This window comes from Centropristis striata, chromosome 11 (assembly GCF_030273125.1).
Source record: "Centropristis striata isolate RG_2023a ecotype Rhode Island chromosome 11, C.striata_1.0, whole genome shotgun sequence".
In the NCBI taxonomy this organism is placed as follows: Eukaryota; Metazoa; Chordata; class Actinopteri; order Perciformes; family Serranidae; genus Centropristis; species Centropristis striata.
In genome coordinates, this window is record NC_081527.1 from 32,118,773 (window position 1) to 32,135,495 (window position 16,723).

The 16,723-nt window shown below is 40.9% G+C and overlaps 1 protein-coding gene across 2 annotated transcripts in view; it reads left to right on the forward strand.

Moving 5' to 3' along the window:
• The window catches only part of zfyve9a (zinc finger, FYVE domain containing 9a), a 31,967-nt gene extending 15,984 nt beyond the window's left edge, over positions 1 to 15,983 (forward strand). The window contains exons 6-19 of one of the 2 annotated variants that reach the window (XM_059345398.1): positions 75 to 251; positions 402 to 556; positions 2,727 to 2,856; positions 3,220 to 3,342; positions 3,890 to 4,045; positions 5,157 to 5,381; positions 6,914 to 6,996; positions 7,287 to 7,391; positions 8,979 to 9,129; positions 9,345 to 9,425; positions 10,292 to 10,454; positions 11,760 to 11,865; positions 11,946 to 12,122; positions 12,837 to 15,983. In XM_059345398.1, coding sequence (XP_059201381.1) covers positions 75 to 251; positions 402 to 556; positions 2,727 to 2,856; positions 3,220 to 3,342; positions 3,890 to 4,045; positions 5,157 to 5,381; positions 6,914 to 6,996; positions 7,287 to 7,391; positions 8,979 to 9,129; positions 9,345 to 9,425; positions 10,292 to 10,454; positions 11,760 to 11,865; positions 11,946 to 12,122; positions 12,837 to 12,998 — 1,994 coding nt within the window. In that variant the 3' untranslated portion in view covers positions 12,999 to 15,983. The remainder of the gene's footprint in view (positions 1 to 74; positions 252 to 401; positions 557 to 2,726; positions 2,857 to 3,219; positions 3,343 to 3,889; positions 4,046 to 5,156; positions 5,382 to 6,913; positions 6,997 to 7,286; positions 7,392 to 8,978; positions 9,130 to 9,344; positions 9,426 to 10,291; positions 10,455 to 11,759; positions 11,866 to 11,945; positions 12,123 to 12,836) is intronic. The other variant, XM_059345399.1, reaches the window with a different exon arrangement.
• The last annotated feature ends 740 nt before the right edge of the window (positions 15,984 to 16,723 follow it).

Genomic DNA, 16,723 nt, shown 5'->3' on the forward strand with positions numbered 1-16,723 from the left:
TTTTCAGGCCATATACATGCACACACAGAGATGACTACCTTATAACTAACTCCTTACTTATACTACTCTTTCAGTTCAATCATGGGAGACACCGGCCACTGGAAGCAACCAGAGTCCGAACCCCAACAACCCAGCAGAGTACTGCTCCACCATCCCCCCACTGCAGCAGGCCCAGGCCTCTGGGGTGCTCAGCTCGCCTCCTCCTACCGTCATGGTGCCCGTGGGAGTCCTGAAACAGACTGGCAACGAAGGTACAACCTTTACCAAGAATAAAAATGCTCTTTGCACTTTATTTTCCACCCTTTACTGTGACCTTCTGTCCAACTACTTTTAAAGTACTTTTTCTGCTACAGTTTTAAGTGGGTAACCTTGTGGTTTTTCACTGTGTCTCTCCCTTTTAGGGACCCTGACACGGGAACAGAGGAGGGTTTGGTTTGCTGATGGGGTGCTACCTAACGGCGACACAGCAGAGTCCCCCAAACCTCTGACTTCCAGCCCAGCCCCCTCCCAGTCACTGGCCATCTCAAACAAATCCTCCACTTCAGAATCCTCAGAGGTAAGCTCGGCATGTAAAATATTCAGCCCACAGCTAATGCTATTAGCTGAGCAGTGTTATGGTCATATTAGCAGCTCTACAGTTAGCTGAAGGAAGTCACAAAGAACCCTTTCTGTTGGATTCTTGGTGGTTTACCAGTTGGGTCACAGACTGCAGTAAACACTGTTCAAAGGAAACATTCCTTGTTTGCCTAATCAGAATTACAAACCCCAGTCGACTGATGTGCTTAAAGGAAAATACGTTAAAATCTGCCTTGCAACAAATAACAGAAAAGCAAGTTGAATCTGGTTGTTTTCGTGGTCGTGCTGCTTGTAGACTCATTTGACTTGAATGCCTCCTGTCAGGATGATTCATGGCCTGCTGAATTGTTTGAAGCTTTTAAATGGTTTCATCTCAGATGGCCTGATGATGCTATGCAGAAAGTTGCATGAACTCATTAATGCATGGATTTGAATTTACTGCCACAGGCAGTCTGACTACTGTAGTTCACCAGCAGCAGTAGCTAAGTGGTGAAGCATTGGGTCTCCTACTGTTTGCTTTTCTAACTATTTGTGGTTAAGCACCTTCATGATGAATCAAATTAAAGTGACTCAAAGGCAAGAGCAAGAGAATATTCAGTTCAGGCTAGTAGGAATATTTACTTCTTCAATTCTTCAGTGTTACATGTCCAAATCAATTAACTAGTCACAGTGAGTACTAGTCAGCCTGGTATGAATCTCTCCCTGGATCTGGACGAGCTTAATCAAAACTGAGAAAAGTGACATTACATATGTATCTCATTTTGGTGCTGGAGACAATTTATAACAGCTTACATTACAAACTGGTTTGGAGAAGTCTGAAGAAAACTCACGAGACGGGGAGTCTAATCAGTCTTTATCCAGAATGTTTTGAGTGAATTTCACTCGTTCTAGGAATTAAAACTTGCAATAAATTTGACCCCTGAAGGTCGAGGCGGAAAGTATGACAGATACATGGGTGCTTTCTGACCAAACAGATCTGGGGACTCTCTGAGAGTAACTACCCACTGGGATGTTCCTCTGAGGACTACATACCTTCAGGGGCTCTCTTTCTGTTTACATTCGCACTGCCAACAGGATCATTACAGTGGCTGTAGTTTGTGTTTTGTTGTGCCTTTTTTCTACACGGTCAAAAGAAAAAAATTAAAATTGAATTGCCAATGCTGAATTGGCTGTGTTTGACCAATCACCTTACACCTACATCATGGTTCTTTCTCTGCTGGGAGAGAAGCTACTCTGGAGCTGAAACAGGAGCTTAAAAAAACCTCAAAATGGGGTTCTGAGAACTACTATCATTCCTAGTTCTTGTGGGGTGGACACAAAAAAGGGGGGTTCTTAGAAACAAGTTCTGGAAACTTACTAAAAAGTACCTGCTGATCCAAAAACACCTACTGGCAACTTTCTCGTTTAAAAGCAAATGGTTTTCTGTTTTCATGTTGAGCTACGCAGAGCAACATTAGTGCTCAGACTTATATCCAGTATGTGGCCAGAAACAGGACTGTAACTATTTATTCAAGTTTTTTTTATCCTTCTTTTTTTTGCTGCGTTTGGTCTCCACCAACTCTTGTGAAAAATATCTGGCCACTTTAGCTGCCAAATGCTCCAGTATTTTTACCAGCTAGTCACTAACTTACTTGCTCCCTGCTGCTGCTGAAAACAGAGAGTGGGCAAAGTTAAGTAGAGGGGAACTGCAGACCTGGCTGATAATTCTGTTGGTTTGTCCCTATGAGCAAATCCTTTCACACCACATACAGTGATATTTTCCATTATTAATATACAGAAAGGGATTAGTGCTGCTAAGCAGTAAGTTCAACACTTGGAGTGTGCTGGTGTTTCCCTTTTAATGACATGAATTCTGGGCATAAAGCATGTTTTATTGTGATTTTGGCAACAAATAGATTTTTGACATTGCTGTTAATTCCCATGAATAACTGGTATATATATGTGGTTTCTTGCCAATATATTTGCCAATATTAATTCAGGGTTTCTCCTGTTTTTTATGTACTTTTTGAGCACTGCTCAGATTTGCAATGCCGCCTGTTCCATATGAGCTATAAAAACAGTTGTAGATGCTGCTACTTTATTATCACATCTCACTGTGTGTTATAACCTACATCTCACCCTACACCCCCACCCCTCCTCTCCACCCCCAGGCGGCCCATACCCCTGTTGCCCCGGTGGGCAGCCCCGTGGGCAGCTCCCTCAGTCTGATCCCGGAGGACGGGCTCCCTCCCATCCTCATCTCCACCGGAGTCAAAGGAGGTACGGGAGGCCACATCACAGGTGCTTGCCCTCATCCTCACCATTCTGCTGCCTCCTCATCGCTCCGTCAGCTGCTGTGTTTGTGCTTGTTACATGTGTTTTACATGTGCTTTAAATCACAGCTCATGTTTCGACCACTCATTGCCAACAAGGGGAGCAGAGGGTTGTTCATGGGAATGCAGTGATGATGTTTTTAATAACTGGGAGGGTTATCCAGGTCTGATCATCATTTCCGTCTCTTACCTCACATGTGACTCGTTGATCATCCTCATTCTGACACCTCCACCCCTCTCTCATCCTCTGTTCTTCCTGTCCGTTTATCTAACTTCACCTCGACTCCTCCCTCCACCTTCCTCTCCTTCTTCTGCTCCGCCCCACTTGCAGACTATGCCGTGGAGGAGAGACCGTCCGAGATCGTCCTCATGCAGCAGCTGGAGGAGGGAGGTCCAGACCCCCTGGTCTTCGTGCTCAACGCTAACCTGCTCGCCATGGTCAAGCTAGTCAACTGTGAGTGTCCCAATCAGTGTTTCTCCACCACTTAAAGCAGAGATTTCGGACACTTTTAGGGCAATTTTTAGGCACATTAGGACTTTTTGCAGAAGCAAAAACCAGTGCATGGACCTGTTTATTAATTACTGATTTTATGATGATCTAAGGAAAGGGAAGGGTATATATTTGTACTGTATACATTTTTAATTGTGCCTCATTAAGCTTTTGTCTGTGAATTACTTAGTAGCCAAAATTCAGATTTTCTTTTTTTTTGCATATCATGCATGTGGGTGTTTTTTATTACATTCAGGAAAAGGGAAATCACTAAAGATTTATTTGATAATTTAATAGAGAATCCTGCTGCCTATTGCATAATCTACAGCATTGCACAAGAAATAGGGCTGCAAGAAATGTATTTATTTAAAGAAAAATTAAATTCTATAGAGGTTTTTGAATGAAGCTTTGAACGCCTGTCACCCTCAAAAAATGTTTTAAATCCTCAAGCAAAGTCCTGGCTCTGTATGTCTGATGTGACAGGCTAGTTTTCTGTCCTTTCAACCCACAGATGTAAACAGGAAGTGCTGGTACGTGACGACGAAGGGCATGCACGCCGTTGGCCAGGCGGAGGTGGTCATTCTTCTCCAGTGTCTACCTGATGAGAAAACCATCCCGAAAGACATCTTCACCCACTTTGTGCAGCTCTACCAGGAGGCCCTCAGTGGTAAGAACACAACCAACAGCTCCACCGGGAGGCAGTCTGTGAAATTAGTCCACCTCCGCCGTGGGCCCCTCGGGGGGAGATAGCAGCTCATTAGTAGCTCTGTCTACAGGTGCGTCTGCTTGTCCCAGTCAGGTGCTACCCAGTTAAAAATGAGCTAACCCTACAATAATGTAGTGTAATGTAATGGGGAAATGTTCCAGCTCTACTTTTTGTTCAGTAGAGACTAGATGTGCACCTAGCCGTCCTCTATTTGGAAATTAGGTTACTGTCCACCGCTGCTGAACCCTGTCTCTGCGTTTTCCATGAAAAATGGTCAAAACATTAGCGTCCTGCTGTCAGGTCGCCTCCCTCCAGGCATGACACCTCACCAACGCTTGTTGTGCGTTTTTACCCCCGTATGGTGCAGAGCAAAAAAAACCTGCTAATATCGGGTGACTTTGACGGCTTGTTCCCCTCAGGCTGTTTCCTTTTTCATATTCACACTGGAGCAGTTTCAGGCTGGTGGAAAGGAGCCATATTGTGTGTGTCGTTCCTGATTAGCTCGCCGTCAGTCAGGTCTCGGGAAGAAGTGCTGGCTTTAGCAAGTCCCAGCCACTGAGCTTCGTCATGCCATTATTGCGTTATGTGGCGTCTAAAGCCAGCGATCCGTCCTGCAGATAATCAGTAACATGAAGCTTCTGTGGGTAATATGAAGCTGAAGGGCGAGCAGGCAAGATACCTTTTTATTCATTGTCGTTGAACTTAATACAGACTTAGCACATCTCCTTACCCACACAGTAATCCCAGGTATACACTGATAGCTTTTTATTTTCATATTTTTCCCTTCTGCTCTGTGTCAGAAGAGAAAAACTCTGGTTTGCCTCTTATTTGTTTTGCTTCTCATTTGTTTGTTTTCTTCCAATTGATCTTTTTTTTTTATTCCTATCTCCTTTATATCATACCCTGTTTTTATACCCCCGCTCCCAAACTCCTATTTTATTTCTCCTCCTTTCACCCCCACTACCCTGCTGTGCCTTCCCCTCTACTATTACGCCAACTCCTCCTCCTCCTCCTCCTCACATCTCCTATATCACTCACCTTTCTCTCCTCTTTTCTTCCTCGTCTCCTAAAGGCAACGTGCTGAGCCACCTGAGTCACTCATTCTTCACGCAGAGCTTCCTGGGCAGTAAGGAGCATGGCGGCTTCCTCTACATCAGCCCCTCCTTCCAGTCGCTGCAGGACCTGCTGCTGCCCAACCCGCCCTACCTCTTCGGCATCTTGATACAGAAGTGGGAAACGCCCTGGGCCAAGGTCTTCCCCATCCGCCTCATGCTGCGGCTGGGCGCAGAGTATAGATGTGAGTTATGGATTTCAGGCTTATGGAGTTCAGGCTATATAGCAATGGTGACGAGTATAATTTAATGATTTAATGTCATTTTAAAGTGCTGGCATACAGTTTAAGTTCATATTTATTACCCATTAAGAAAATGCAAGAAGTCTATATACACACAAAGATGATATAATTACAGAATCAGTCCATAAAACAAAAATGCGCATGCAAATTTACAATAGTGCAGCTTTTGCAGCTGCTAAACCTGCACAAATAAATAAAAAGATAAAAAAACGTTTAATCCTCAAAGCACTAGCAAAGGATGAAATTCACCCTTAACTAAGCAAATTCTGTCTCTCTGCTCCTGTGCCATTTGCACAAATGTAAATGAGGTAATATGCATACATTTGCTGCAGAATTGGACTACTTTCTGGGATTGGATCATTCTGTGTGGGGTTTAAATGTTCTCCCTGTCCAAACCCGCTCATGGAAAGGCACCTAATTGGCATTTCTTTATTGCAACATTCGGTGAAAAAGAGAGCAAAAACCGCAAGTGTCCTCTCACGGTTTGATGGGTTCTTATGGTTAAATATTAAGATCCAACTTGATCGGGGGAGAGCTTAGTATGTCAGATGTCAGAAGAAGCCTGTAAACATCAAACCAGCCTGCTCTCAAATGTTTCTCACACTGTCGCGCATGAACCACAGTCTTGTGAGGGGTTTTTATCGGAGAGCCTCCTTTCCACCAAATCCCCTTCTCTCACAGCCAGACCTGCCAGCACGGAGCGCCGCCTGGCTCTGCTAAGCTTCTTGCCCGCTTCCAGCGAGCTTGGATAGAATACATTAACAAAGCCACATACAGCCGAGGCTCTTAAACACAAAATGTTACCATCCCCATGAAATGAATCCACCACACAAACAGTGTAGCTCTCTACGCCGTCACCTCTTACCTTAAGCAGTGACCAGCAGGAGTTCGGGCAGCTCGTCGGCGTACGGACCCCCGCTGAACTGCAGATTGAGGCTGAGATTGTTTTTTATTGCTAATGAGAGTTTGTGGCAAGATCTTATTTCCAGCTGTTTGCTGAGATAAGGCTAAAAATAGTCATCTAAGGAGCTTTGGTTGCTGGAGAAAAAAGCAGCCTTATTTTTCACTTGTGGATTAGAGCGTTCCTCTTAACTGCAGGCACAGTTCACTGTATTTGATGTGTGTGTGGGGTCTCGTTTAGTTCATTTGCATTTGAAGAGGGTGGAAAACACAGGAAACACAAGTTGTGCAGTTAATAAAATGCACGAAAAAACCTTGAAACACCTACAAAACCAAAAATAGATCCAGAACCAAGATGGATAAAATAAATGCATAGATTGAAATAATCAAAACAAACAAGGAGGAATGATGTTACGGCTACATAGACCATAAATAAAAGTAAATCAAAACATCCTTTTATGTGGCCATATTTCTGTTACGTTTCTTTTCCCAAGGCTGAACCCATGACAAGTGAATGAGACACCTGATGAATAAGTAGCCTTCAATAACCGCAATTAAACATTTTTGTTTTGCAGTTTACCCGTGTCCACTGTTCAGTGTTCGCTTCAGAAAACCGCTCTTCGGAGAGACTGGTCACACTATCATGAATCTGCTCGCAGTGAGTTGCTTTGTTTTTCTCTTCCTTTGCTCTGTTGTTACTTATTTTTCTAGGTTCTGCTTTATGTTGTTGAGAAATCACTTCAGCCTTGAATTCAGTTTTTAAATTGTAGTGCATTCTTTGTGTCGTCAAACATGGAGGACACTTACGTTTTTCTTAGTGCTTCACTTCACTTATGTGGAACTACTAGCTATTCTTAAGGAATATGATCGTCATACTTAAATTACAGACGTATAATTAAAAAAATAATCTGGTTTTCCTATCCATATCTTTTTCTGTCCCTGCCATAGGACTTCCGTAACTACCAATACACACTACCAGTGGTGAAAGGTCTGGTTGTGGACATGGAGGTGAGGAAGACGAGCATTAAGATCCCCAGTAACCGTTACAATGAGGTGAGTGTCTTGCATCACTTTCTATCAACAGTTTCTCAATAGATTTTCTAGAACCTTTACTATATCATAATATAAATTCATTCTTCTGTGATAGAGGGTTCCTATCTGTATTGCGCACTGCCAGCTGCAGCCAACAAGTATTTTTTCTATAGAAAAAATAAGAATATTAATTCCTGTCCCCCAGAGCTCAGCAGAGATAATGAAATAGTTTGTTTAGTGATCCAAATTTTAATATGATCTATAAAAAAGGCAGGAAAACCATCCTGAGAATTAGTATTTGAAACTTGACCTTATTTTCTTAGTAGAAAGGGTAGAACCGAAGGCTTCAGCTATCTTAACATTTTCATGATAAACTTATCAGTGTTAAAATTGGCATAAGAAAAAAATATAGTCAACCGTCCTTTAAATCGTTTATATGCAATCTGATCGCCAATCTGCAAAGCCTAAATTGCACGATCTTTAAACCGGGAAGCTGGCAAGGTAAAGTCTCTTTAATGTCTCATTCAACTGATTTGGACATTTGCATTCTCACATGTAGCTCCCCCTTCACCAGATAACATATGGTTCATACTATTTAGTATGAAGATGTCCCAATACATAGTTTGTCAGTATGCCAGAAGTACTGATACTGCATGTATCAGAAGATGTTTTACTGCATCCGATTGCATTTTGTAGTGTGCAAACAAACTTTTCTAGCTATTCTGACCCACAATCCTCCGTGCAACATATGAGAAAATGGGTCAAAGGCACTGTGTTAGTAGTATTCCCTAATAGTTTGCATACTGCATGCATGAGTACATACTAAAAAGTAAAAAGAAAAGTATGTGATTTGGAACAACTGATTCAGACATTTGCATTCTCACATGCAGCCCCTCTGGGTAATGTCTACATAAGTGCACGTGTGAAAAGTGCTACGGAGAGAAAACTGAGCTATTGTTCCCCAAAATCCTACATCCTCCTCCAGACTATGACATCAGTGGAGGAGGCTTCCTGAACATCAACACACACACACACATGTTCATTCTGTGTAGGAGATGTGTGATAAACTCTCCAGGGTCCCTGCAGCTGAACATTAGGCGTGGGCCGCCTCGAGGGTGTGAATGAAATGTCCGACCAGAAGAAGCAATACACACGAAGCACCATTTGGCTGGGAAAGAAAGCCGCGGTGGGGAGAGTGGTGCTGGTTGTAGCGTTTGGCTGCTGATGCAGTAACAGATGGGCACCCAGTAATGTGAAGTGAGGACCGTTTCTCAACAGCTTGCAGGCGAGCCTTTAGCGCAGCAAGTGGTTAAAGCCCTCCAGATTTTCAGTTTTATTTCTGATTTGCAAAGGACGGCTTCAAAGAGATGCAGAGGCGGGGGATTTAGCAGAATTAATATGTGGGATCTTTCAACTATTGATACCCACCCATGTCAGTGTCTTTCTTCACAATCTGTCATCTCAACGCCATCCCATTCAACTCGACGACTTTACCCACAAGCCCACTGCAATTAGGCTTAACCACGCGACCTCTGTTAAGCCCATTCTCCTCACTGCACACACCCAAAGGGCATCTTAATTAGACATGGATATCATTTGTCCTTGCAGCTGATGAAGGCCATGAACAAGTCCAACGAACACGTGCTGGCGATGGGGGCGTGCTTCAACGACCGGGCCGACTCCCACCTGGTGTGCGTCCAAAACGATGACGGGAACTACCAGACGCAGGCCATCAGCATCCATCACCAGCCCCGCAAAGGTGCTGACACAGAAACAGATGCATCACATTTCCTTTTATCTCTCGCCCTCTGTCTGGTTTTCATGTCTGGAGTGCTGTTAGACAAACAGGAGGAATAATATCAGCCTGAAAATCCTCCTCCTGACTGTCTGTTCGCCTGAAAATAATTTGACCTCCATCAGTTGTTGTTTTGTGAAGTTGAACTCAAGTTGTTGTTTTTTGTTTTTTTTCCACAGTTACTGGAGCCTGTTTCTTTGTGTTCAGTGGTGCTTTGAAAGCCTCATCGGGCTTCTTAGCCAAAACCAGCATTGTGGAAGGTGAGAACTGTAAAAAAAAACAAATTACATGTTGGCTGTAAAAATGATGGAATATTGGTTGAGGAACAAAGCATAATAGCGGCACAAGTGTATGATTAGTGCTGCAGAAAGGGAGCTGGAGATTTATAGTTATAAACTTACCAACTGTCTGAGATTTTGCTGTGCAGTTATTTATATAGCTTATTTTTCAAATCACTGGTTGTGTCAGGCTGTTGCAGGAAATATTGCCAAACAAATGAAAAGTCTGATAAATAAAGTTCACATAAGCATAAAATATTACCATGGAACAGTGTGCTGAACTACCCTGATTTGCCAAGTATTAAATACACAGGAATATCCATGAAACAGATATCCCCATCCGGTTGTTATATCATTAAATATTATATTTAAATCATGATGGAGGAATGTATCCATATTTCCACCATTGGCGGCAACTGATGATTATTTAAAGGCACAGTTTGCAATTTCTGCAAATTCAAAACGGCAACAAAAGACAGATTTTTGGTGCCATGTGGCATTATGGGAGTGGTTCTCTTCGTCGTTTAACAACCATTATTGTTGGTGAAAATCAATTTGATGTGAGAGTTGGACGTGTTAGAGTGTGAAGAGACATAAGAAAAAAAGGTGAAAATATGTGCAGCAGAGGCTGAGATGTACTAACTTTAGTCCGAGCATTGTTCAAGCTACAAAACGGCTGAATTCAACATTTTTTCATAAATGCTCACATCTATCCAGCTCCAGTTTTTTTACAAGCTTCACTTTCAACAATTGTTGTTTCTTTCTGTCCATTTACTAACAGATAAATAAAGTATTTGTTTCTGCCCTGATCATGAATAACATTTTTGTTTGTTTTTGTCCTCTTTCAGACGGTGTGATGATCCAGATCACAGCTGAGACGATGGACTCTCTACGGCAAGCCCTGAGGGACATGAAGGACTTCACCATCACGTGCGGTAAAGTTGACCAGGAGGACAACCAGGAGCTCGTCCACATCCAGTGGACGGAGGACGATCACAACTTCAACAAGGGGTGAGACAGGGAACAAAAAATGAAAAGAAGATCAAGTGAACTGACGAGGAGAGGAAGCTGGAAGTGATGCATTTATGTCACGGACAATTGAACTGATAGCTTCCCAACCGCTGCTTTTACTACTTTGCTATAAAAACTCATTATGCATGCTCGGGGAAGCCCTCTGGAGGAAAGTCTTAGCCGGGTGGAATGATATGGTTTGACGTGGCTTTGAGATACAGACCAACATAATCAATTTAACAGCAGAGTTGATAAAATCTGAAAATCAAAATGTGACTTTTCACTATTGTATATAATTGAGGTCTTTCAGCAGATACTGTATCACTTTATTACCAGAATATTCTCTGCACAGTAGCTGTTTTAACCCTTATTTCACCCGATAACTTATGGTGCATTCCAATATCTGTGCTACTGTTTAGTAGGAAGATTAAGTATGTCCTAATACACAGTATGCCAACTACAAAAATAACATGATGTCCTACTGCATGTGTGCAAGCTTACATGTTTTTCTGGCTATTCTGACCCACAATCCTCCGTGCATCATTTATGAGCAAAAGGGTCAAGGTTTAAGGCACAACATGACAAAGTAGTATTTGCTAATTGTTTGCATGCTTAATGCACAAGTACATACTTTGTGAGGGAAGCTGCAGTACGTACTATAAGTAACTAGAGAAAAGTATGTGATTTGGACCGCAGCATTAGTCTGCTGTCATGACACAGATCACGATTGTTGCATATTAACGTTAGTTGTCTGTATTATACACAATGTGCTTAACTCTCATTGTGCTCGGGCCTTCTGCATTTTAGTGTTGTTCTTTAAGAAGAGAAACAATAGAAATGCATTTTCCACCAAAGGAGGTTTTCCCAGCAAGCAGAACAAGAACGTGCATCATATCAGTCAAAAATCAGTTCGTTAGAAAAATATGCAGATCAAACAACTTTTAAAAGATATATATTTTTTTTTACTATTTTATTATTTTAAATATATATATTTTTAATTTTCTGTTATTTTATAGTGGTGATTTTGGCATTTGTAATAATACGTTTTTGGTAGCAGGAACCCTAATCCATGATTTGCCTTTATGTTTTGCCAGTAAAAAAATATTCAAATTTTCTATGTAAACTTTTTTCTTTTTGACGACAGACACACCTGGCACAGGGACAGTAGTTTAAAAAAATATGAAGTTGGCTGATTTCATCCTTGTAAAAAAAAGCTGCATTTATTTTCCACCTTTACTTGCATGCTTTGTTTTTAAATCTTCGCTTTAATCAAACGCTGTTGTTTTGTTTGTCCTTGTTGTTCAGTGTCATCAGTCCGATCGATGGGAAGTCTATGGAGTCCATCACCAGCGTCAAGATCTTCCACGGCTCCGAGTTCAAAGCCAACGGCAAAGTGATCCGCTGGACAGAGGTACTGTACGATACAGCCAACACTCGTACTGCTCATTTACTGATATAGTTTTTAAAAAATTGACTGTTTCTGTTTCTCAGGTGTTTTTCCTCCAGAGTGAAGATCAACCCAACGGTCTGAGCGACCCGGCCGACCACAGCCGGCTGACAGAGAACGTGGCGAGAGCTTTCTGCATGGCGCTCTGTCCGCACCTGAAGCTGCTGAAAGAAGACGGCATGGCTAAACTGGGACTGAGAGTCACACTGGACTCTGACCAGGTGGGACGCTTCAGATGCAGTTTTATTTATAAAGAACGTAAACACAGAGGTGGGTTCAAGATGCTGTAAAGAGAAGCTACATCAACACAGTTTAGAATGGCAAAATATGATAAATGTAGATAAATCTATATAGAAATACAAAAAAAAGAGTATAAGAATAAAAATAGCTGGATAAAAATATTTTAGATAACAGTACAGTGAAAATAAAGGAGTGATTTCAGAGGCTCAAAGCTGCCAAAATAAAAAATAAATTACTTGATAAAATTAATTTATTGTACCAAAAATAACATAAAATGTGAAATTAAATTATTTGATAAAATGTGACAAACTGTTCTGTTTTAGTTTGCTTCTTTATTTACTTGTGTATTAATCCTCCTTTTCTGTTTATATTCGTTATTTATTCTATTTTTATTTGAAAATTAATTGACACAATTTTGAGTGTATTTATTTTCCTTTTGCAGTTTCCACTCTATTTCCCGAAACAACAAATTATACATTAATTTATAAAAATCAATTAATTAAACCTGCAGCTCTAGTTCAAGTCTCAGTTCAATGGTGCAAAAGTAAAAATATTGGAATAAAATAAAAACAAACAAAGAATTTTTTTTAGAAAGGCATCTGAAATGCACTTTTACACCAATCTACTGACTCTAAGTGGTTCCCTGTACTCTGACTGTAGTGAGTCTCCGGTCTAACCTGTCTTCATGGTTACAGGTGGGTTACCTGGCAGGAAGTAACGGCCAGCCTCTGCTGCCTCAGTACCTGAGCGACCTGGACAGCGCTCTGATCCCCGTCATCCACGGCGGGGCGTGTCAGCTGAGCGAGGGCCCGGTGGTCATGGAGCTGGTTTTCTACATCCTAGAGATCATCTCCTAGGAGTCCTTGCAGCTTCACCTCCAAACACTTGTTTTTTTTTCCTTTCCGACGTCATCTCACAACCAACCAACTCATCTATCTCCCTTCAATCATTTGCACTTCGAAAAGAGCCCGAAAAACTGTGGCGTGCCAGGCGGGGTAGCATTCCTCAAGTCAAACCTATGCATCCGACCGCCGTCCGTTCTGCTCCAGAGGCCGCCTGGGGCCTGAGGAAGCTCCGAGCAGGATCATCTGTCATGTGTCCCGTCTGCCTGAACCTCAGCTGACAGGTACTCCTGATCTCTGGTGTTCATCGAGGTGCTCTGAACAGGAAATGAACGCCAGAGATCATAATGTCTGACCCCAGCGTGGCGTTACAGAACCTATAAACCGTGTTAACCCCTGAAAAAATTAAGTTTTATTGTTTACACATCATTTATGTGGCTTTTTATTGACAAGGAACAGCAGAAAAAGTGCCTCTCTACTGATCAATACTATTAATTATTAAAAAGTTAAATTAAAAATGGTTTCTGTCAATGGAGTTTGGTGACTTTGACAAGATTTCTTTTTAGGTGGCTAAAATACATTTAGTTGCTCCCGTCCACAGCAGTACATTAATTAGTACTGCTACCTGCTTGGCCGACCGCCATCAACTGTAGGTAATACACTGACTATAATTAAGTACCTCGTAAAAAAAAAATATAAGCTATCCCTTTAAAGGGTCTTTTCTTTTGATCATTGTCAAAAAAGCCACTTCAAATCCACTTTGAATCAATGTTGTAGAACAATTAAAATTGAGAAAGGGTGAACACTTTTCATAGGTGTTGTATGTAGCTCACCCATCACTCAGCGTCACTGTGGCAGCCGGGGGGTCCTGAAGCACTGAACTCTGGGGCCTCTGTGTAGCACGGATGCTTTTGAACAAGGGAGACCCGATCCACCGCTGCAAAGTCCGGACTTTTTCCTCTGAAGTTAAAAAGGAAATCTACAAATTATGAAACGAGGAGTTGGAAAGGTGCGTCGTCTGTGTGTTGATTTTTTTTTAAAATTAATATCTTATTTTATTTTTTTGCACCGTGGTGCTCAGTGCCTGCAGCAGCGATTCATCAAGCAGAGAAAAAAGGAACATTTAGCTTCACCTCTTTAAGCTTTACTCATCAATCACCAGATGCTTTACTTCATGGATAAATCCATTAACCTGCTGTACATATTTTTTGTAGGCGTATTAACTTCTCCTCCATTCTAACTCTGCATCTGTAGCCTCCAGAGATAAAGACAGTGTTACTGAAGTCACAGACTCCTCAGACTGTGAAATCACGTTACGTAAAGCCTTTTTTGTCTGACAGTAGACGGCTGATTTAAAAAAGAAAAAAAGAAGAAAAAAAAGGTTCCAATGCTTTACTGATAAACTCGATCTGAACATAAAGCTGAAAGAGGGAAATCCGTTTTTAAATCTCATCAATCATCAGCTTCGACATCATCGCAGCTTGTTGTTTGTCCTGCAGTGGTTGGAAAGCCACTCGAGTTATTTTAAAGAAGATGTAAAGATATATAAATGAATATATAAAGAACTGTATTAAATTGCAGAAGCAGTGCACTGGATTCTAAGCCATTAACAGGAGAGTGGAAGCGAGCGTCGGGGTCGCCGCTGGGACCCGGAAGACGCGGCAGAAAAGTAAAAGTTCAGTGTTTGAAAAGATCCGGGGGGTTCCTGCAGAAACAAGAGTTTGATTGACCTGAAGCTGAATGTATTTCATCTCACATTTCCCTGCAACGTTCTCACCCTGAAATCATGAACATCCCGCTCCAGACTTTTCAAAACTGTTTCAGACCTTCGTAGGAACCTCAACAGTTATCTATGAAACGGATCGCTGCGGCGCGTCTCTTTCTGCTCTGGACTGCGCTCTCCTTCAGCAACACGGACCTGGAAAAAAAATTAAAAGAATGTATTCCTCCTGTTTCTGTTTAAAATCTGCAAAATGTGTGTTTTGTTTCTGGCTAGACTAATCACCAAAAACCACCTTCTGTCATGTCAAAATGCTCTGTACAGTAATCATTCTGCATCGTGACAGTTTCTCCATCTTTAATCATGCTAATATTAAAACCAGAAGGGGCTACACACACACACACACACACACACACACAAACTACTACTGTTGATACAGTTTTGTTTGAAGCATTTCATCGGAGAGAAAAACAATCTCGTCATCACAAGTGAGAAGACAATCACATGAAAATCTGCAGACGAGCCGACGCTTCTGAATTAGACCCGTAGCTGTTCTGTATTCGTTTATTACTCAATTTGAAGTATTTTAGGAGCTACTGTAGCAAAGTAACGTTAGTGAAGCTGATTTAAAAATGTTCAGTAAAGACTGAATGAGAGGTCAAAAGGTCGCCAGGTCTGGGTTTATTACTGTGATCATACCAGAGCTGGCGTATCTCAATCACTGTGTCTTCACTGTGTGACATTCATCAGTTCTGTTTTTATAAATTAGCATTAATGAAGAGGAGACGTGAGGAATTATATTTCTGATTCTATTTTTTTTTTTTTGAGGGGGGCGTTATCTGACGTGTGCAATATGTCCTAAAAATCCAAAAGAGAAAAAAAGGTGCAATTTGTTTGACTGATAAAGTAGCATTTTTTTTTCTTTATATATTCAGTTGTGAGATGTTGCTATCCAAACTTATAACACTGCATGCAAACAAGCTTGAAACGGTGAAGACAGCAAAACAACTTTGCATTTTAACAGTTATATCTTCTAGTTTGTGGATGAAAGTTTTTAAAAAAAGAAGAAAAAAAAATACAGTCATTCAGTTCCGTCATTAACTGGGTTTACTTAAAATAATTTTCTTTTCTTTTTTTTTTAAATAAACATCAGTCAAAAATGTTTGAAAAGCCAAAAACCCTGTTCATCTTCTTTTTCCTTTACACTACAAATGTCAAGAAAGTGGTCTTTATCAAAAAACTGTAGTATATGTAAAATAAAAACTTATAGAAAATTGAAATGAATGCTTACGTTTTGACTTCTTGGCAGATTTCTTCAAAAGTTTCATTTTTAAGTTATATACATCTTTTTTATTCAAAGAAAGCAACTTGACAATGCAAAATTAAAACAAGATCATTTTTAATTGGTATATTTTTAAGCAGGATAGGCAAATTCAACCCACAATTTTAAAACAAAATATAGCCTTAATTCTGTTTTTAGAGGTTTAATTTGTAACTATAAACAACGTGACATCATCGATCTTTGTAAACAAGATGTTTCAACAGAAAATAAAAAGATGGGTAACAGACTGTTTTAAATATTTAGGCCGATGTTAACGTTGCATTTACTGATGATTTACTAAACAGGAGAAATGTTGTGACCGCAGTAACAGTTTTGAGGTAAACCTGTTGGAAAGTGATATCTGTGTAGTTGGCTCAGTGTGTCTGTTATGGCTTCTTTTGTAGCATTTATTACAATGCTGCAGTTTAAACAGTAGTGGTTCAGATTTGTTTAAGTGGGCTTGTATGAGGTACTAATCCATAGTCAGTGTATTACCTAAAGTAGATGGCTGGAAAAAAATCTAATTAAACATTAATATCAGTTTTAGTGTATGCTATATTTAGACTATTTTCATCACATTCTCCTCTTTCCAATGGAAGACTGAAGCAGTTATTTATGCTCTCTTCAAAGCTACCAGACTCCTTTAACAAAAGCTTTAATTTTACTTTGCAGAACACAGGTCGGTTAGTTAGTTTGTGT